The sequence below is a fragment of the Vitis riparia genome, chromosome 15, assembly GCF_004353265.1.
Source record: "Vitis riparia cultivar Riparia Gloire de Montpellier isolate 1030 chromosome 15, EGFV_Vit.rip_1.0, whole genome shotgun sequence".
Classification (NCBI taxonomy): Eukaryota; Viridiplantae; Streptophyta; class Magnoliopsida; order Vitales; family Vitaceae; genus Vitis; species Vitis riparia.
In genome coordinates, this window is record NC_048445.1 from 12774989 (window position 1) to 12793168 (window position 18180).

The 18180-nt window shown below is 35.2% G+C and overlaps 2 protein-coding genes across 2 annotated transcripts in view; both read right to left on the reverse strand.

The window, feature by feature from the left end:
- Positions 1-271: 271 nt before the first annotated feature.
- On the reverse strand, positions 272-11467 carry LOC117932350 (UMP-CMP kinase 3-like). Its single transcript, XM_034853572.1, has 10 exons — positions 11392-11467; positions 9964-10026; positions 9027-9081; positions 6403-6520; positions 4531-4687; positions 4275-4355; positions 4038-4145; positions 3884-3955; positions 2246-2281; positions 272-507 (listed from the first exon to the last, which is right to left on the reverse strand). The coding sequence occupies exons 2-9, from the start codon at positions 9991-9993 to the stop codon at positions 2270-2272; spliced, it is 633 nt and encodes a 210-aa protein (XP_034709463.1). The 5' UTR covers positions 9994-10026; positions 11392-11467; the 3' UTR covers positions 272-507; positions 2246-2269.
- Positions 11468-15902: 4435 nt separating this feature from the next.
- The window catches only part of LOC117931974 (UMP-CMP kinase 3-like), a 35596-nt gene continuing 33318 nt past the window's right edge, over positions 15903-18180 (reverse strand). Inside the window, exons 9-10 of the mRNA XM_034853035.1 lie at positions 16201-16278; positions 15903-15925 (exon numbers count right to left, since the gene is read on the reverse strand). Coding sequence (XP_034708926.1) covers positions 15903-15925; positions 16201-16278 — 101 coding nt within the window. The remainder of the gene's footprint in view (positions 15926-16200; positions 16279-18180) is intronic.

The following is an 18180-nucleotide window of genomic DNA, read 5'->3' on the forward strand; positions in this document are numbered from 1 at the left end:
TTTCTTTTTTTCATTTCTTAATGTTTTCCTCTTTGCTTTCAAATACACATGAAAACAATTTTCATTTGTTCCTAAAATCCGTTTTTTATTTTATTTTGTTTTTAAAAACTGTTTCTAAAGAGTAACTATCAAAGACCAATATATATTTTTAAAAACAGTTTTGAATTTTAAAAAACAAAAAACCATTTTCAAATCACAATGTCAGGGAGGCTCCAAATCTTTAAAACTAGTCGTAGCCTTTGATTTAACGGCCACAGATACCTTTACCACATAAGAGCACCATCAGTCAGGCACCCGGAAAAGGAGTGTCATTACCATTATCTTATTAAGAATCAGTCATACAATAAGAATACAACAGCGTAGCCTTTTTATAGCGTGAACTTCTTCCTATTATAGAGTAAACAAACATTCGTAGCATCAACTACTACTTCCTACTCGCAGAATAACAAATAATCATCCATGAGTACCTCAAAAATATAAGAATACGCAGCCAACAATTATAATCACCTGAAAAAGGAAAAGCTAAGAATTAATTAATCGTTAATAATAATAATAATTCACCAATGCAATCGGCTGAAAGAAAGGTAGCTTTACAATTCAAATCTATGTCAACATTATCTAGTAAGCCTACAAAAAGAGAAAAAAAAATGGTTGATAGTAACACTACATTCATCTCATACTTTTTACGGGAAGTATAAAGTAGAGGCACAAAAACTTGGAATGCTTTCTTATGATATACAAATTTGAAGAAAAAAGAAAAAGGAAGAAAACAAACTCAGAAGCATCCATCTATTCTAATTCACTGAGTTGCTTAAAGGCAATAATAGAAAGGAATCAAAATCCTTGATCTGGGATGCTCCTGTTTCAATCTAGAGGGTATAGATATATACCTAGAGTTGACACATTGTTTGGATGGTCACATCAATGTTGATTACAAGAAGCTCAAAATAGATGGCCGAGGAAACAGGTGAAACGCAACTATAAAGGGGAGCAGTGGTGATCCAATGAGCTAAGAGTTTTGAGCAGAAAGGGAGAAAAGGAAGTGCTCCATCTTCATCTTTATTCTCCATCAGCTTCCCTATACAACCCCTACCCCATCCCTAACTTTTCACATGCGTGCTTGTGTGTGTGTGTGTGAGTGAGCAGAGAGTGTGCAAGTCTATGAAAAGCACTTGAAACATTCCTCAGATAGACGAAAAATGCTTACGTCCTTTTTCTGGTGCAAACTCTTCAGTAGAGACGCAGACTCTTTTCTCATATGAATGTATATTGGATGACCGCGACTCATATCTGTGAATTGTGGAGATTCTTTTCTTATATGAATGCATGTTGGATGGCCCCAACTCATGTAGAGATTGAGCTTAATGGGCAACACAGGCACAAGTGCCAAGAAGTGTGTGTTTAAGGAATATCAGAACTTTCAAGGTTGAATAGGAGAACAATGATTAAGATTATTCAGAGAGAAAGAGATGCAAGAATTTTCTGGGGAACAATCAAAATTTGTGGAATAAGATCATTTTCCATATTTATGCAGTTTGAGCGACTAAAATCTCATTTGGCATTGACTGTAACTTCTAGCAAAGGTCTTCTTAGAAAATATCTGTGTAAAGAAGAGCAAAGCACTATAAAGGTCTTTTAGCGGCTGGAAACATCTTTTAGACAATCAAAGAAGTTGCATCAAGCAGGGCCTAAGGAAATCATTTCAATACTGGAGAGTTAAAACAACATTTCGAGGCAACGCATGAGGAAATCTTGCTCAGATGAGTGAGTAGAATTTCCAAAAAGCATGAAATAAAAAATAAATAAATAAAATAATTAAAAAAAACTAGTTCTTTCCAATTCTAAACCGGGGTTTGGGGTAATGCCATCAAGGCAGAGTTATTATGCATGCTTGCAGGCATGAGGAAGTACATTCACAGCAGAGCAGGACTCTTTGGTGATTTTCAGCGGGCAGAGTGGAAAGTGAGGTAATTTTGAAGATATGATGACATGGTTATCAGAATAATTGATATGGCCATCTCAATTGAGGTTAATTTTTTTGAGGACCCAGCCACTGATAAGTGATGCTGAGTTACAAACCCACAGGGGCATCACTACCCATCTCAAGGGGGATTGTTATGTAGTTTGCTTTGTTTCATTCCTGAAGGTGGGACATTGTGTCCCATGTATATCTTCTTTTATCCTTTCTAATGCATATAATCGCATGCCTGACAGCATATTACCTCAAAAGATATAAGTGTATTACCTCAACAGATATTAGGCTTGATAGCTAAGCATCAACCTGCAAACACCAAATGTTCATGCATTAATAAAGGGAAAATGAGCAGTTGAGATGGATGCACACTGGGAAGGGTATTCAATGAGTAAACATGAAGTTTATGTGTGTGTGTGTGTGTGTGCGCGCGAGTGTATCCATTCAACTCTACTTCTTGCTGCTATTAAATGTAGAATGCTGGGTTACTGGGAAGGGTATTCAATGAGTAAACAAGAAGGTTGTGTGTGTGTGTATATATATCCATTCAACTGTACTTCTTGCTGCTATTAAATGTAGAATGCCGGGTTACTGGGAAGGGTATTCAATGAGTAAACAAGAAGGTTGTATGTGTGTGTGTGTGTATATCCATTCAACTGTACTTCTTGCTGCTATTAAATGTAGAATGCCGGGTTACTGGGAAGGGTATTCAATGAGTAAACAAGAAGGTCGTGTGTGTGTGTGTGTGTGTGTGTGTGTATATCCATTCAACTGTCTTCTTGCTGCTATTAAATGTAGAATTCCGGGTTACTGGGAAGGGTATTCAATGAGTAAACAAGAAGGTTGTGTGTGGGTGTGTGTGTATCCATCCAACTGTACTTCTTGCTGCTATTAAATGTAGAATGCCGGGTTACTGGGAAGGGTATTCAATGAGTAAACAAGAAGGTTGTGTGTGTGTGTGTGTGTATCCATTCAACTGTACTTCTTGCTGCTATTAAATGTAGAATGCCAGGTAACTGCATACTGTGAATAGTAGTCATTCTTTGAATCTTTATATCAGCTAAGGAGGGAAATGTGCATGTCAATACAAGATTGTATGACTACTTATATTTATATATCCTTATTTCCTTTTTCTTTTTCCCCACAATTACTGCAGTTATAGAATATAACTCATTGTACTCTTGAGTGTTTTGGTCATTCCCCAAAAATACAGAATTAATACTGACTAGGCTAACATGATTGATCAAATGGTCAACTGAAACAATTGCACTACGAAAATGGAAATGAAAAAAGATGTTAGAATCACAAATTTTCTCAAAATTTTTAAGATGTCCAAATCATACACAAATTTCCATTTTTATTAGGTACGGTCAATAACAAATGGATAATTTACAATCATACCAAATACTAGAGGCACTTGAAATATTAGTTATTGAAATACATTCTCAAATTTTTCATAACCACAAATTTCCCACCATCTGCAAGTCCAACTTATTCCCAATGACAAAAGAAATTCCCCCCTTTCATCATTCCAGCAGCATTAGAAGCGGTGGAACATGCGGGCACAAAAATACAGTAGTTCTTATTTTAAATCTCAACATCACAAAGCTCAGGGTGTGCGAATGTTCAGCAACAATGATAGCTTCCCTCAAGTTAATGAAGAAGTTTGCCAATCATAATATAATAAGATATCAATTTTTTTTCCAGACTATAGGCTGCCTACAAGGCCCAGAACTGAACATATATCTCCATTACTAAATATTATAAAAACATACTGCTAAGCATTAATACCATCAGGATAATACTCACTTTGTTCAACAGCAATGTTTATCTCCTTTTCCTAATTTTATTGTGTCCAAAACAGAACCAATAAACTTTAAAATTCCACCAGAGATTACAATGGTGCTTTACCTGTTCATTTGTTGGGGTGAAGACAGCTTTGACTGCCTCAAAAACCTCTTCAATCGACTGTGCAGCATCAATCTGAGGGCAAAGCAATAATTTCAACTGGTAGCAATAAACATGCAAGAATATTGTTAAGAAAGAAGCATAAACAAAATATTACCTTCCGAACCTTCCCCTTAGACTCATAATACTCAATAACAGGGAGACTAGATTCCAAAAACACCTTAAATCGCTTCCTTATTGTTTCAACGTTGTCATCTTCTCTTCCCTTCATTTCCCAACAAAAGGGCAAATAAGAATAAAATAAAATTAAAAAAAAAAGAGCAAACATATAATAGAAACCAAGATAGAATAAATAAATAAAATCTTGAAAGAAGGGTTAGTCATATATACTAACCTGATTCCGGTTCAGAATGCGCCTCTCCATCTCTTCTTCCGAACAATCAAAAAACAGGACAAATTCGGGTTCAATTTTAGTCTGCATTCACATCATTCATTTCCAAAATCAATAGAAAGCATCCCAAATTGGCAGCTTCAGCAAACAAAATCCACATGAACTATTCTGAATAGGGCATTCCGAATATGGATAACATTTACATATCTGTAGAGATAGCAAAATCGAGATAAAAGAAGAGTTATCATAGAGAGCTTACAACAGCCTCAAATGCAGCACGGTTTTCCTCATTACGGGGAAAACCATCAATAAGAAATTTGTCGTTACTGTCTTCCAGTATTGCTCGTTGGAGAAGCTTAATTGTTACTTCTGAAGGAACAATCTTTCCCTCCTTAATCATGCTCTGAATCATATTCCTGCAGCACATTAGCAAACACAGACTTTATTAGCAAGGTCATTGTTTAAAAAGAATCACCCATTTAAACCATAGCAGAATCCACATGCTGTTGCAACAACATAAAACAGTCTTTTCAGAATAATCAGAAAGGAAGAGAACAGCATTGGTGGATAAAAAGGCATTCAAATTTTGTCCACATGCAACAAAAATAAAATGCACTTGATGGTTCATTATATAACATATCAAGAAAGAATAAATAATAAATAATTAACACTGGGAAGACAATCCTAACCATCTGTTCACAGGAAATTCACTCAAAAACCCCAAAGGAAAAGGTTGGAAATCTTAGTCCCATTTGTTGCCATATGTTTTTTTGTAGCAATAAAGACAGCACAAATTTAGAACAAAAGCATTATTTATCTGTCACACTTTTGATTCTTAAAAGGAGTTCATGCTCCAATTTGTGAAAAAGAACAAACAAACAAGCAGGAAAAACACCAGGAAAAAAAAAAAAGAAAAGGGTCCACACTGAGGAAAAAAAATTAAGTGAAGTGGGGCTGCAACTTAAGATCGCAGACTCCCATCCAATTTACACCAAGAATTTCTCTTTTGAAAAACATAAAAGGTTACCAATGAGAAAGATCTTAACTAACTATTATTGACTTCACTAATTGCAGCCATGCTTTCAGCCAAAAGCACAAGCATAAGAATAAAGAAAAACATGAGATAGTCATCTACAACCAAAGGTCTGCAAATCAAACCATCAGGAAAGTCCAATTACACCAATTCCTAGGGTAGGATGTCCCCAACATAAGGCTACAAAAATGAAAGTTTCCAACTCACAGTTCCACCAGTATGAAAAGGTACAGGAAAAAATAAATAAATAAATAAAACAATACCCATACCCACCAAGAGGAATACAGTAAGGTCAAGAACTAAGTAAACAGAGCATAGAGCAGGAGCATGAGTGTGCTTGAAAAGAGCAACTTAAGAAAACAATAGAGCCTAGAGCACCTCCAATGCATTTGTAATTCTATGGATGTACTTAATATGAACGCCCGCACACACTTGGGTCTCTTAAAACCAAGTAAACATTGTAGAATGATCACTCATGGGGGCAAATAAGAACCAAATTATATGTTCGAGGCTTCAAGCCCCACAGAATTATAATTTGTTAAATTAAAATTTGCAGAAAAGTAATGGCACCACAACTTTTTGGTCAAAATATTCATGTCTCTAAGTCATATCAGTGGATTTGGGGGATTACTCTTTCAATCAACCAATCTCCAGATTGAAGAGGAATCTCTCCCCCTTTATTCATTAGATTGCGTTGGACTGAGAATACATATACAAGCTGCTTCCAAAGAAGAAAATACATGAAAACAATAACAGAAAACCCACATATCCTGTAGAAAAAGCAAATGCCTTCCATTAGCAAACCTTTTCAAGAACTACAATAAATCAGATGGATTAGGTCATACAGACATAAGGTTTAGTTTATATCATCATTGTTAAGATCCATGAGATAATAATTCCACTTTTTCACAAGGGCAAAATGTACAGTATAGCATTCAATGACTTCTTTGTTAAACCAACATCCATTTTAAAGCTGCAACTGTTCTTATATTTGGACACTACGTATATTGAATCAAGGATGAGAACAGATTTTGGTTTGACAGAAAGGAATGTGGATCTAATACAGCTTAGCTGAAAACTATTACTCTAAAACCATACCCATTTTCAGAACCAGATTTAATTTCTGCTCGTAGAAGATCACCAGCACTGAGATGAGTGTACCCAAAGTGTTTCACAATATTTGCACACTGGGTGCCTTTCCCACTGCCTGGGCCACCTGCTCAATCCACAGAATCAATATATCAGTTCAGAGAAATCCCTTAAAATCATGTGTGTGTGTGTGTGTGTGTGTGTGTGCGTGTGTGTGTGTGTGTGTGCATACATGTGACTTTGTGAGAGAGAGTGTGTCAATCCACAGAATCAACAAACCAGATCATATACACCATGGAGACAGTCATAAATTTCATTTTCTTCTTGCCACTCTCTTTCTTCCATCTGAACCACACTGTCTACTTCACCTATTTTGGTAAGTGGTCCATAAATGCCTATTGAATGGCGGCTACCAATGGCATATATATCACATTATACTACAAAAGTATAAAGTGCAGCAAATCCATCATCTACACTATACATGAGCTCAAAATTAATATACTACTTCATAACCAACATTTTACGAAAAAAGAAGCAAAAATATATCCTTTGGAAGATTTAAAATTAATTTAATTGAAAATCAGAAAGTATTTAGAGTGAATTTAGGTGAAAATACCCAGAAGATGCACCCTGTAGAAGCTTTCCACAGGGACACTTGCATCTGCATGCTTATAAAAAAAAATGCATATGCAGAAGAAGTTGGTCTTACTTTGTAGCAAAATGTCAAAGTATAGTTTTAAGTACCATCCATTTTTAGGCTCTTTTCTATTCTCAAACTTGAGATCATTGTCACTTGAGACAGGCAACTTCAGGAGTGGGAATTATTGAACACCACAAGGAATTCAAACCCGGAAATTACTTCTTGTGGTTAAAGAAAATAGGGAACAAATCAGGAATCCAGAAATAGCATACAAGACCAACCCCAGGTGTAATTAGGAAAACACGATCCTGAAAAAGGAAGGAGCAACCATAGGGGCAAAGTCTAAACCTCATAAACTAATGGAAGACATGACCCTGAAAGTGTGCATTGTTAGAAAAGGATCTTTGCAACGGAGAAGACTCCCAAAATAATAATGATGGCTAGGAAGATAACAACCACATAAGGAATAATGAACACTGATGTTGACTGTTGAGTCTCAAGTATGGTGTCTGGCAACCTTTTATGTACCATAACTATTTTTTAGTCATCAAAGTAGTCATTGAATTAGTTATTCACAATTTTACCAAATTCAGTACCAGGACTGAAGCCCAAAATTTTCAGTAACAAAAATAGAACCTTTAAATACAAAAGAATTTATAAGCAACTACATTCTCAGCAGATTTTTTTAATGTGAAACCAAAAATCTGATAAACAAGAGTTGTGCTAAGAAGAAGAAAATTGAAAGGTTGAAAGTGGTGAAAAAGGAACTCTTCAAAAAGCAAGTTTGAATAATTAAAGAGAGCCTCCAGTTAATTTAAAATATTAAAAATTAAAAATTAAAAAGTATATAAAATGGGAAAAGAGAAAACCTCTAATATAAGGTTAGCAAGCACACAAATAAAAATTGTGTTTACAAAAAAATGCCAGGTGGCTCATGTGTTAAGACGTCCTTGTAAGAACTTTGAGTTTCCTAGCAATTAAAAATAATTATGGTATAATCATCCCCAGAATATAAAAGAACTTTTAATAGCAGATCCATATGAATATGTTTGAAAAAACTAATGAAATATCAATAAAAATCAAGGAAACATACTCAAATAAGCTTGGTGATATAGAAAACATACATATAGAAAGCTACAAGCATGCTTATTAATAGAAACTAATCACAATAGGTAAATCAACTTTCAATAATTTGTGCTCAAAAATTTTCTTATTTTTTCATGTGAACAAATAAATACTAATTATGGAACCTAAAGGGCTGCAATCAAGCTTGAATTTGTTCAAACTAATTCCAGTAATCAAAATTTCCTAATTTCTCAATTCCAACACAATTATCACTTTTAGAGTTTGCCTTCAAAGGAAACCAATTGTTGACAGCATCTAGTGATGTGTAAATTATCAACTCCTTATAGTTCAAATTGTGGAAATCAGCTCTGTGCAGCTAAAATCAGAGAAAGGGACAAATTGAAAGAATGGAGACAATAGATCGATTAAGGTCCCAGGGGGCTTAAGGGTTGACCTAGCAAGAGATCAGGGAAGAATTTAGAAGACTTGAAATTGAAGAAACTTTAATTTAAAATTGTTGATTTCACCTTCTTAATCAAAACTTCAAATCTCCAATTTCATCCTTAATAAGAGAGAGAGAGAGAGAGAGAGAGAGAGAGAGAGTAGAATAAATCATAATACCAAAATAATACTGTTGCTACCCACAAACATTCACTAGTAAAAAGACAAACTAAAACAAAAAGACCAAGAAGAGAGTGTAGAATAAACCATAATACCATTTACATAAACAAATTAAAACTTTTGGATAAGAAAAAATGGCTTGTTAGGTACAATACAAAACAATGAGACTTGTTAGAGAAATTATCAAGCATTCAGAGAAGTAATACTAGAAATTCAGCTAGGCAAAGAAGGATTGTGCAACTTTTACAGGCAAAGACCTTACTGAATAGGATCAGTTGTTGAAAGAATCAGAAACCAAAGTGCTCACCTAAGACAAAAACAACTTTAACCTTCTTCTCAGCTAGCAAGTTTTCATTTGTTTCCTGCAACCAAATATGTGTCAGACTATGACTCCACAAAGATGAGACATGAAAGAGATAAAATGAAACATTTGTCTCTATAAGCATATTTCAAATTTTTAATGATCAGCAATAACCAGATTCTGCTATCTTATCAATAAAATAAAATAAATAGTTACTTTTTGTTTAATGTAAAGAACTAACAAACTGGCTCAAATGTATTCATAACAGGGACTAAGTCACAATTCCTTGGTCATTGCAATTTCTGATGGGTTAAACTCAGGTAAAATAAAATCAGTTCTGAAAAATAATTTTTAAAAATTGTTCTCTAATATTTTGTAGAACAAAAATCTGTTTAGGAACCTGAAATGTTTTTAACCTATTTTTTATATTTTTAAATATGTTTTAAAAATAATTTTTATGTTTAAAGCTTTATTTTTAATCATTATACATGTTTATATAATTCTTTTTTAAAAACAAGTGAAAATAACAAAAAGATGTTATCTAAAAATACCTTGTTTTCTGTTCTCAAGAACATAAAATGGTCACATGTGTTTTCTAGTTTTTTTTTTTTGTTCTGGAAAACAAAAAACTGTTCTTGAAAACAGTTGTCAAACAGATCCTTAAATACCTTCACACATGTTTTCTAGTTTTTTTGTTCTGGAAAACAAGAAAACTGTTCTTGAAAACAGTTATCAAACAGATCCTTAAATACCTTTTAGTGATGGATTGGAAGTTACTTTAACAGTGCTTCTAAAAATATGAAAGTACTTTGAAAACTTTAACTAAATGATTCACTAGCTCACTTTTTAACAACTCCTATTATTTTTGGATTTAGCACTAAATTGAAAAACAAACCAAACTAAAGTAAAACACAAACAAAATAACCAAAAAAATAAAAGCTACCTTGATGACAGACTCAGAAGCACTTCCCATGAGTACCAATCAAGTATTGTCCTTGTACACTATCTGCAACCAAAAAAAAAATTCAAAATGAAAATAGAAACATTTATAATAGCACTCTTATCACATCTAGCATATAACTTGTTTTAGATTCAGCATCCAAAATGAGGCCATCACAAGATTAGTCAACCTTTATAAGTATTAGTAACAAAGAAACTGAAATGGTGTCATTTCATGTCTATTACTGTCAGCTGGTATAATCTCCCATTTTTTCCGACCTTGCAATGCTATTTGAACAAAATGTCAAGCCTAATAAACGATTTTTTTAATAATCCAACTAGCACAGTAACAAGCCACCATAAATCATTATCACATCATCATACAGTGTGACCACATGACATCACATAATGTTATCATATCGGCACATGAACCCACATGATTGGTATTATATTCCTTGTGCAGTATCCCAAGGATAATTAAAATAGATTGACATGTTAGGTTCATTCAATTTTTTCGGAAAAAGGGAAAAAACAAACTATTGATTCAAACAATCACAAACCCATACCTACAGTATCGTTTTAAATCCACAAATTTAAACAAACATTTTGATTTTAACTACCCAAACCCTGCACAATTGAAAATCAAGACAAGAAAAAGAAACACATCTTTTGATTTAAAAGCATACCTCATCTAATTCTCAACAGATCCACTACAGAAAGTCCACGAATAAATTTTCTTCCTAGGTACAAATAGAATTTGTATAGAAAGGAGCCTAACAAAAAGGGGCGCAAGTGCACAGGGACAAATTGAACACAATCAACAACCAAAACTGATCCGATCCAAGCAAAATCGCTGAAACAATGAAATACGAGCTCATACTTGAACAACATACATATCCTGGCAGAAATTAGAACCCAAATAAGATTCAAACCAGATCAGAGCCTCATTCAAATCGAAATTAAAAATAATAATAACTCATTCAAATCGAAATTAATAATAATAATAATAATAATAATGCTGAGGAATGGTAAAAGCCGCCAACATATGAGAAATCACAACCGGAATAAGACTTAAACCAGATCAGCGCTCCACCCGAATCAAAATCAAAACCAGCGAAAAGAATTGGTGGAACCAAATAAGATTGGAAAAGAGAAAAGTGCTCCACCAGAATCAAAAGCGAGATCATTCAAGTGTCGAGAAATGGCAGAAGCAAGCACATATCAAAAAACACATCACAGACAAGATACGAAAGAAACAGATCAGTGCTCCATTACCAAAATCATAGATCAGAAAACTGGTAAAAAAAAAAAAAAAAAAAAAGCCGAGCAGTACCGAAATCACAATTCAAATGACAAATCAGAGCAGCATTCCAAAATTAATTGAAGAGAAATGGTGAGAGCAGAGATAGATCTGAAGAGATCTGAGACAAACCTTCTGTGTGGTGGTGGAGAAATGGAGAAGAGAGAATTGAGAGGGAAACGGGGAGCTCTGAAAAGCCAAAACTCGGTTGCGATTTGTCATTGGCTCTCCGCGTGGCCTCTTATATAGTGACGTTTTAAATGCATGTTCATTTTTTTTTTTTTTTTTTTTTTTCCTCCCTTACTTGGATCCCCTCGGTGGGTAGTGGTGGTAAACCCACCTTGCGTGATTAAAACGGCTAATCCCACGATGTTGAGTAATTTTCAACTCTACTGCTCTGTGGCCCCTTAATGTCAACATTTTTCCGTTCCGAAAACGCAAAAAAATAAAAAAATAAAAAAATCATATGGTTTCCAAAATATAAAATAAAATGGATATGTAGGGAGAGTTTTATAAGTGTCGCACTGAATTTAGGAAAAGCCTGAATTCATGACATTGAGTATACTCTTAGACTTAATTAGAATTTGAAATTGAAATTAAAATCATAATTTTATTTATAAATTAAAATAAATATTTCATAAAATTAATTAAATGAGTATAAAAGTTCTTATTGAATATAAAAACAGGCTTATTAATTTTTCAAAAGTCATCCAAACAAAACGGTAAGGCCTTGTGATATATGTTTTTAAAAATTGTTTTTGAAAATCAATTATTTAAGAAATGAAATCAAGTTGGAGAAAGAAAAAGGAAATGTAATGGAGAAGGTTTAGTTTTTAGAAGTGAAAGGAATAAATTTTTTATTTGGCAATGAGTTTTAACCGAGCTTCTTTAAAACGGGAAATCGGGTGTTTTAAATGTTTTTAAGGTTACTAATTTTAAAAGAAATATTTGGTTAAAAGTATGAAATAATCTCCAAATTATAAATTTAATTTTTTTTTATATTTTTATTTGAAAAGCAATCTGCTTTTTATATAAATGTTTTCTATTATTTCAAGTATTTGTAGGTTTTCAAAATTATTTTTATAAAAAAGTGATAAGGATATTTTTATCAAAATGAAACAAAAAAAGAACATATTATTAAATTTCAAATTTTGGGTTTTTTATTGATCATTTTAATCAAATAAACCTTTTTAAAAACCATTTCTTTAAATAAATTCTAAAAACTTGGTATGAAAGACTTACGGGGAGTCCTTTTTAGGATACTTGATAAAATTTGAAAAATTATTTTTAGAAATTTAAGAAATCATTTAAAATGATTTTGAAGTTAATTTAGTGTCAAAAATGATACATTTTATTTATTTATTTATATTCATAATAATAAGAAACATGTTGCTTATTATTTTAAATTCCAAAAACAAAAGCCATATTTAAAGCTTAGAATGGCTTCTTATTTACTAATACTTTGGAGAAATTGAAAAACTATGTATTTTTTTTTTTTCTTTTTTTAATTGTTAAACGTAATAGTTAAACACTATTAAAAAAAAATCAAGAAAATGTTTGTTCTTGCATAAGCCTTATGCACATATCATGTTCAGTTAGATTTTCATAGTGTTGATATTTTCCATTTGAAAATTATGTTTTAGATTTAGTTTCAAAACCCTGTCCCAATAATGTTTAATGGCTTCTTGGCAGATAACTTAATATGGAAGATAGAAAAATATGGCTTCTAGTATAATTTTTATTGTATTTTACAAAAAAAAAAAAACACTATATTATTATTTTTAAAATGTGATTATTGACCCTGCATTTCGGCTCATGCATTTCCCACTCGATGGTGAGCTCGATTTTTTATTTTAAAAAATGATTTTATTAATTAAAAAAAATGACTTGGAGTCGCTACTTATTTTTGTTTTATTTTTAAAAGGGTAAACAAAATAAGAAAGAAAAACCTTAAGTGTGACTCCTTATTTTGGAAAAGGCGGTCTGCAAAAAACCAGATCGGGTTCGGGGGTCAGGTTACTTATTGGGAAGGTACGGTAGAGACCGTAGCACCCCTCTAAGTCCCTAAAGTCGGGTCTCTACTAATAAAATGAAGCTGACGTGGCAATTGACGAGAAAAATCAATGGATACTCGAGTCGATTATGTACATATGGGAATCAGAATATGTATATAGAATGATCAAAACAAACTGAGCGCATACCTGGACCTCCAGTCATGAATGCGCTATTATGAAACAGAATTAGTGAACAATAGATTATGTAATATAGCTCATGCATATCGGAGCGCAAAACGAAAATCAAGCAAGATACATTAAGTACAACAGTTGACAATCGAAAAGGATCAAACATAGGGCCCCCACCAAATCCCCAATCATTGTTCATGAATTAGTCTTACAAATTCCGTGTTTTAGAATTATGAAGGAATCATTATTGCTTATGTAAAATCAAGAAGATCAGAAGATTATTTAGGAACTGAAATGGGATTAAAACTATTCGAGTGAAAACTGGATTCTTGGAGTTTATTTAAAAATTGGGGTATTTGGAATTAAATTTAAAAGATTAGAGCTCCGGTAATTAAATTGAAATTTGTTAAAGAAAATGAGAAATGGACTTTAGGAAATTGAACTGCGAGAACATAGACTTTTGAAAGTTGAATTTGTAGTAATAATGATAATAAGATTTTGAAAGTTTGAATTGATAATAATAATAATAATAATAAGATTTTGAAAGTTTGAATTAATAATAATAATAATTATGGTAATAATAATAGTAATAATAATAATGAGAATAGTTAATAATAATAATAATAATAAGAATAACGGTAATAATAGTAATAAAAATAATGATAATAGTAGTAATAATAATAATAACAATCATAAGAATAGTAATAATAAGATTTTAAAAGGGCTTTGGGTTCCATCCCCATCAAAGGCCCAAGTCCATAACCCATCAATACTAAATGATCCACCTGGGCATCATCTTCAACAAGGAGCTCCCCGGCAAGGGTGCCATGGCCGCCGGAATGGATGCCGGAGGACGGCGCCGCCAGCACTGACGTCATGGGGCCGCGCGTGTTGCTTGGAGCTTAATGCAGCAGCCCGTGTTCTTGAGTGCGAGCTGCATGCTGTCGGTGAAGATGGCAGAGGCGACGACGGCGAGGATGGCGACGACGGTGAAGATGGCGAAGGCGCCGGACACGACCTCCTTGTAGCTGGCCCCTTCACTGGTACAAGGGCATGAGGGCTTGGCTCACAAAGAGGCAAACCCTGACTTTCTGTTCCCATTTCTTTCGTTGGGGGTGCCGAAGGAGGCAATGTTGCAGCACAAAAGGCCCCGGCTGCATCCGCATCCGGATGGGGAGAGCCGGGCTGATTTATTGAAGTTGCTTCCTCAGCCAGAAGAACCAGACGTCCAGCCACTGACATTGAAGGCCCCGAATGGTTTAGACCCGCAAAACGACAGGAGCCGCTTGAAATAGAAGGCAAGACGGGGTGATCTGGCTCTCTTATTGTTATTTCCTTTACAAAAGTTGAAGGAGGTGTTACAAACTCCTTCGGGGGAGTTGGGATTTTTATTTCTTTTCCTTTATTCAGAACCAGCTTCCTCTTCTTTTTCGCTGGAGCGCCAGCAGGTGGAGAGGACGCGGGCCATTTGTCACCAGGAGCCTTCCGCAAAAGACCTTCTTGCCTTTTCTTCTCCCGCTTGTTGAGACGAGCTTTGCGTGACCAAGCGTCTGCCTTCTGCACTGCCGCATAGAATGGAAGGTCTTTAAGAACAAAATGCACCCCAGCCACCACCTCTTTGGGCAGCCGCCTCGGGAGAATGTTCAGCACGTACGACTGGGGCTCCTGGGTGACCGAGCGGAGATTCCACGTGGACAAAAGCGTTTCACAACTCCGCTCGGCCGTCGCAATCTCAAAAATCCTGTTCAAATGATCGAACGAGGCTTTCTCCAACCATTCCACCAGCTTCCCCCTTTTATCCTGGCCTACACTCAAAAAAGCAAAGTATGTCAGCCACCTAACAATGCTGACCTACATTCACAAACCACGGAAAGACAGGAAGTAATTTAGTCATACCTAGGACCTTCAACGACTGATTGGGAGCGAACGGCCTGTCCGGATGCACCGCCAAACCCGCCCATGAGCCCTTGACCAGCACATGTCCCTTAGCGGCCCCTTAGTCGAATCCGGAAGGCTAGTCACCAACTACAGGGATGGGAGGCTGGCGATAAAATTGAATATGTCATTTTTCACCTTCTTGATTGAATAGATAAAGAGAACCTCCAGCAGTGAGAGGTCCAAATTGAACAGCATGCCTAGAATGCTGCACCACATCAGCACTCGGACCATGTTGGGATGAATATACGCCGGGGAAATCTGGGTGAAGTGAAGAAACTCCTTGAACAACGACGGCAGGGGAAACCGAAGTCCAGCGTTGAACTGCTCCTTGCTAAAGAAAATAACGTGGTCTTCATTCTTCTCAGTCGACACAGCCTCTTCATCAATAAGGTTAATAGACACACCATTGGGGATGCAGAACCGTTCGAGAAACTCCTTCACACTCAACTTATCCACAGACTTCTCGGCATGAGCATCGCCGGACGAGCCAGATGAGGTAGCTTCTTTGATCGAAGACATTTTTTAGCCTGGGGCTGAAATGGAATCTGCATGGAAGAAGACCAACAGTCAAACACAGCAACCCAACCCCACAAGCTTAACTCTACCATAAAGAAAGATCGACAACCCACAAAAAATACAGGAGGGCAACAGAAATCCTAAAACACACCCAAAACACAGACAAAAACCCCCCGAAAAAAAAAAAAAAAAAAAACCCTAGAAACCAATATCAACACTCAGTCGCAAGCAACTTGCCCAAGCAAGCCAAAAACAACCAAACAAAGCAGACACAACAAGGAGAAGACAAGAATAGCACACGTACCGAGTGTAAACTGGAAAAATAGGGTTGAAAACCGCAATGCAGTCACCGTCACGACGCGAATATTACCGGTAGAAAACCCTAGAGTTTCACTCAAAAACGAAGATACGCAGAAGATAGAAGAGAAAGCACTAAATAGGAGAAAAACACAGAAGGAAAAATACAAAGTGAGGGCTCAGTCTACTATTTATAGGAAGACAACCCCTCGGTATCCCAAACGCTCAGCTAAGCCATCATTGAAACAACACGATGCCTCGGAATACCCAGAGACGGCGACTCATCATAAATACTCTTCTCTCTCTTCGCCCCCGCTTGCCACGTGGCCCAATGAGCGCAAAAAGTACCCTCAGTTTCAAAAACAATTATTTTTTAACCCCCCCATTCTGCTCAGGCAAAATCGGCAGGTTAAAAAGGGGGCATTGTAGGGACCCCTCCTCTTGATGACACGTGGCACACATTTCTATCCGGATTATCCCCAAGAGTACATGTGGCTCGCTTCTCCTATCCGGACTTCCTAAAGGAGAGGCACACGACACTCACAAACATCACATCCGGACAACTGACATAACCTATCCGGATATGTTTGTTCGGATCATTGACGGAAGTAAGCAAGTCTTGCACGTCATTCCAACAGTCTGCCATGGCCTACGTTCCATCACCTACAGAGTGAAAGGACAGGAATGAAGTGACGACAAGTCACTTCCCACGTCTCTGTCAGTCGTCCGTAGGGTGATGATGGCCCTGCCACCACCTAGAGGCATCATTACAAGCCAAAATATCCTCCTACCATTAAAAAGGGAAACAAAGCTTTTGATACTATATATATGGACCTTCATACAAGGAGGAAAGTAAGTTTTTATATACCTAGTAAGAGATCAACTGATTATTCTCTCTAACCATGGCTGACAAAACCATCGGAGGGTGTGTCCGGACACCCTGTCCGGACGCCTTTTGCAGGAACGACTGAAAACCAGGAATCTATATTGGTTGAGATCGTGCGTCCATCCATTTGGCAACTACGTGGACCACTAGGGACGCGAGGCCTCAACAGATATTAGTTGTTATTTCCTTATATCATTCCTTCCTTATATCATTCTTTCCCATTCTTAGAATGATGATTACCCTCTATATATATTCTGTACATGAACGAATGAAATAATCAATGAAAAACTATCATTCATCAATTTGAAGAATTAGTTATGATACTATTTATCATAACTCACTCCAAATTATGTAGATATTGTCCTTTGTAAGCCCGACAAATGCTCATATCTTTAAAATATGTCTATAAGTGCCCAAAACTACTGTTCTATTTGATGCGAAACATCACACACAAAAATTTAAATTATTGAATGGAAATGTAAAGAATAAAACCATGATATAAAAAAAAAATACAAATACAAAGAACGAGAATAAGACTAAATACAAAACAATAATACTTAAAATATATACACAATTTACGTGATTGATCACATATTTTGGGTGGTACTCTTTTCACGTACTCCAACAAATACATACCGCATTTTTTGAGATATGACAAGGCTTCTTCTAGTAAGTATTAGATGCCACTTATTCCATGCACATTTGGTACATCTAGATACGAGGCTATGCAAATGATTTTCTTATATTTAATTTTATGATATAAAATATAAAAATAAATAAAATTATTTAATGTTCATATAAAATAATAAAAATAAGAAAAATAAATTTAAATGATTTTTTATTTTTGATTCATTATAATTTTCTTCAAATTTTAAAGCCAAAACATAAAGTAAAAGAACATCTACAAGAATCCACAGATCATCTCTTTACCCTTTTGTAACTTTTTTTCCGGATCATCCGATCCAAAAGATGAAAAAAAGCGAAGATGAAAGAGCAAATATGGGATGGACGGAAGGTTTACATGTGTAAAGAAACATAACGAGAGTACAAAATATTGAAAAGAAATCAGAATCAAGTGGAAAACTGCAATCAATGTGATGT

Bases quoted from the DNA above. Each gene is read 5' to 3' on its own strand.
- LOC117932350 (XM_034853572.1), bottom strand. From the start codon at position 9,993: ATGGGAAGTGCTTCTGAGTCTGTCATCAAG. The intron at 4,356-4,530 runs GTAAGCTCTCTA...ATGTGAATGCAG, and splicing joins GTGCTGCATTTGAGGCTGTT to ACTAAAATTGAACCCGAATT. The intron at 4,146-4,274 runs GTTAGTATATAT...TGGGAAATGAAG, and splicing joins GCATTCTGAACCGGAATCAG to GGAAGAGAAGATGACAACGT.